Source organism: Crocuta crocuta, unplaced genomic scaffold (assembly GCF_008692635.1).
Source record: "Crocuta crocuta isolate KB4526 unplaced genomic scaffold, BGI_CrCroc_1.0 scaffold1192, whole genome shotgun sequence".
Taxonomy (NCBI): domain Eukaryota; kingdom Metazoa; phylum Chordata; class Mammalia; order Carnivora; family Hyaenidae; genus Crocuta; species Crocuta crocuta.
The window spans coordinates 340,537-342,394 of NW_027531292.1; the positions used below are offsets into that span (position 1 = coordinate 340,537).

Consider the following 1,858-nt stretch of genomic DNA (forward strand, 5'->3'; position numbering starts at 1 on the left):
CCCGCCCCAAGCCAGCTCATCCCCAGGCATCCGCTGAGAGCCTGACGCCTGCTGGGGGCTCTGCAGCCCGGGAACAGGCCCCCCCCGCCCCCCCTACACACACAGCACCCCCACCCCTGCGCTCCGGACCCTGAGCCCCGCATCCGGGTGCTCCTCCCTTCTTTCCAGGAGCAGAGTGCAGTCTGCCCTGCGGTCAGCCATCCCCCTCCTCCCCCCTGCTCCGCCCCCTCCTCCCCTTCTCCTCCAGGAAGCCCAGCTGCTGGTCGTCTGCCCCTGGACCACACGCTGGCAGGTGCCGCTCGGCGGACAGGGTGCCCTGAGCCCGGTGGGCACTCACGGCACGTGTGGTTGGTGTGGCTCCTCCAGTCGATGCACACGCCTCGGGAGGCGCAGAGTGACGCGTACAGCTCCAGGCCAGAGCACAGCACGCTGAGGTCGCTCAGGTGGCAGTGGTCGAAGGCACAGCCTTGGTAGAATGGCAGCGGGGGGATCAGACGGTGGCACTGCTCGAAGACCCTAGAGCCGGGAACGCCAGGTCGTGGGGCAGCTCGGGCCTTCCCCCGGGGTCTGCGTGCCCCGGAGGACGGCGGCTGGCTGCCGCACGGCGGCTTCTGTCTCCGATGCTCCCCGGCCCGGAAATCCAGGGGGCACCCGGGGTGGTGACGCGGGCCCTGCGCCTGGCGGACCCGCGGTGACCCCCCGCCGCCCCCTCCCCACATCTCACTTGCTCAGAATCAGCTGGCAGACGGGCGAAGGCGAGCAGGGGGTGGGCGAGGGCGTGGGCCCGACTGCAGTGGGCTTCGGGGGAGTCCCGTGGCAGGACTGCTGATGCAGTGTCGTCACCTTCCAGTGGCCGGACATGCTGGAGCAGGAGGCGGCCACGGCGCCCCCAGGGAGGCGGCACTCGTCCTTTCTGTCATTGGTGCAGGTGCCTGGAGCCGGGGAGCGGGGAAGGCTGGAGAGGCAGCAGATCCCCCCGCCTCGGCGCGCAGGGCCCTCAGGCTGGGGCGGGGGGGGCCTGGCGCTCGGCGTGCCCCTCGGTGGCCTGGCTGAGGGACCTGAGCCTCTGTGCTCCCTGCTCCCAAGACACCGGGAAGTTCCTCTGGGGTTGGGCACGTGTGCCCAGGCGCCCCGTGAGCGGCTGACCTGCACGTTCTGGGAGCCGCGGAACCAGACGCCCGCAGGCCCAGTGCCCTGCGGCAGCCCCAGCCCCGGCCGAGAATGCATTCCCGGGGGTGGGGGGGTGCTCACCCAAGGCGACCCTTCCCACAGCAGATGCTCTCGGCTACGTGCACGGAGCAGAGACAGGGCCCGGTGACCGCAGAGCCCGGTGGGGACAGGCACTCACCGCACTGCCCCTCTGTGTTGTTGGCAAACTTGCTGAAAGGCACCTCCACCGAGAAGAGGAGGCCGGAGAACATGACCTGGACGCCAAGTTCGGGGATGGTCAGGTACATCTTGATGCCGATTTGGGAGATGCTCAGGCTGTCTTTCTGGAAGCCGGGCTTGACCACTTGATCGTTGAAGATGATCTAGACACACACGACACAGCCGAGGACAACACGAATGAGGGGCGCTCCCAGCCGGCCCCGGTCCGCATGGAGCTGTCGGGGGGGGGCTCCCCACCTCGTTGGTCATCACCCCGCGCACGGGCTTGCGGGTCAGCACGACACGGTCCTGCTGGTACTCGACGATGATGGACTGCGGGCAGGAGAGCCCGTCCTGCGCGCCGCAGAAGTAGTTGTCGATGAGCACGCGGAAGTGGCCGTACACGGGCAGGATCTGCTGCACCAGCACGTACGTGCAGTTGTCCAGGAACGTGTAGTAGGTGCCGTCAAAGGTGATGTAGTGGGGGTCG

The 1,858-nt window shown here is 68.8% G+C and overlaps 2 protein-coding genes across 2 annotated transcripts in view; both read right to left on the bottom strand.

Annotated features, from left to right (window-relative positions):
- The window catches only part of LOC144237803 (mucin-5B-like), a 66,861-nt gene that overhangs the window by 47,511 nt on the left and 17,492 nt on the right, over positions 1–1,858 (bottom strand).
- The window catches only part of MUC5AC (mucin 5AC, oligomeric mucus/gel-forming), an 18,587-nt gene that overhangs the window by 6,305 nt on the left and 10,424 nt on the right, over positions 1–1,858 (bottom strand). Inside the window, exons 25-28 of the mRNA XM_077771530.1 lie at positions 1,627–1,858; positions 1,349–1,532; positions 725–932; positions 338–516 (exon numbers count right to left, since the gene is read on the bottom strand). Of these exons, the coding sequence (XP_077627656.1) occupies positions 338–516; positions 725–932; positions 1,349–1,532; positions 1,627–1,858 (803 nt within the window). The remainder of the gene's footprint in view (positions 1–337; positions 517–724; positions 933–1,348; positions 1,533–1,626) is intronic.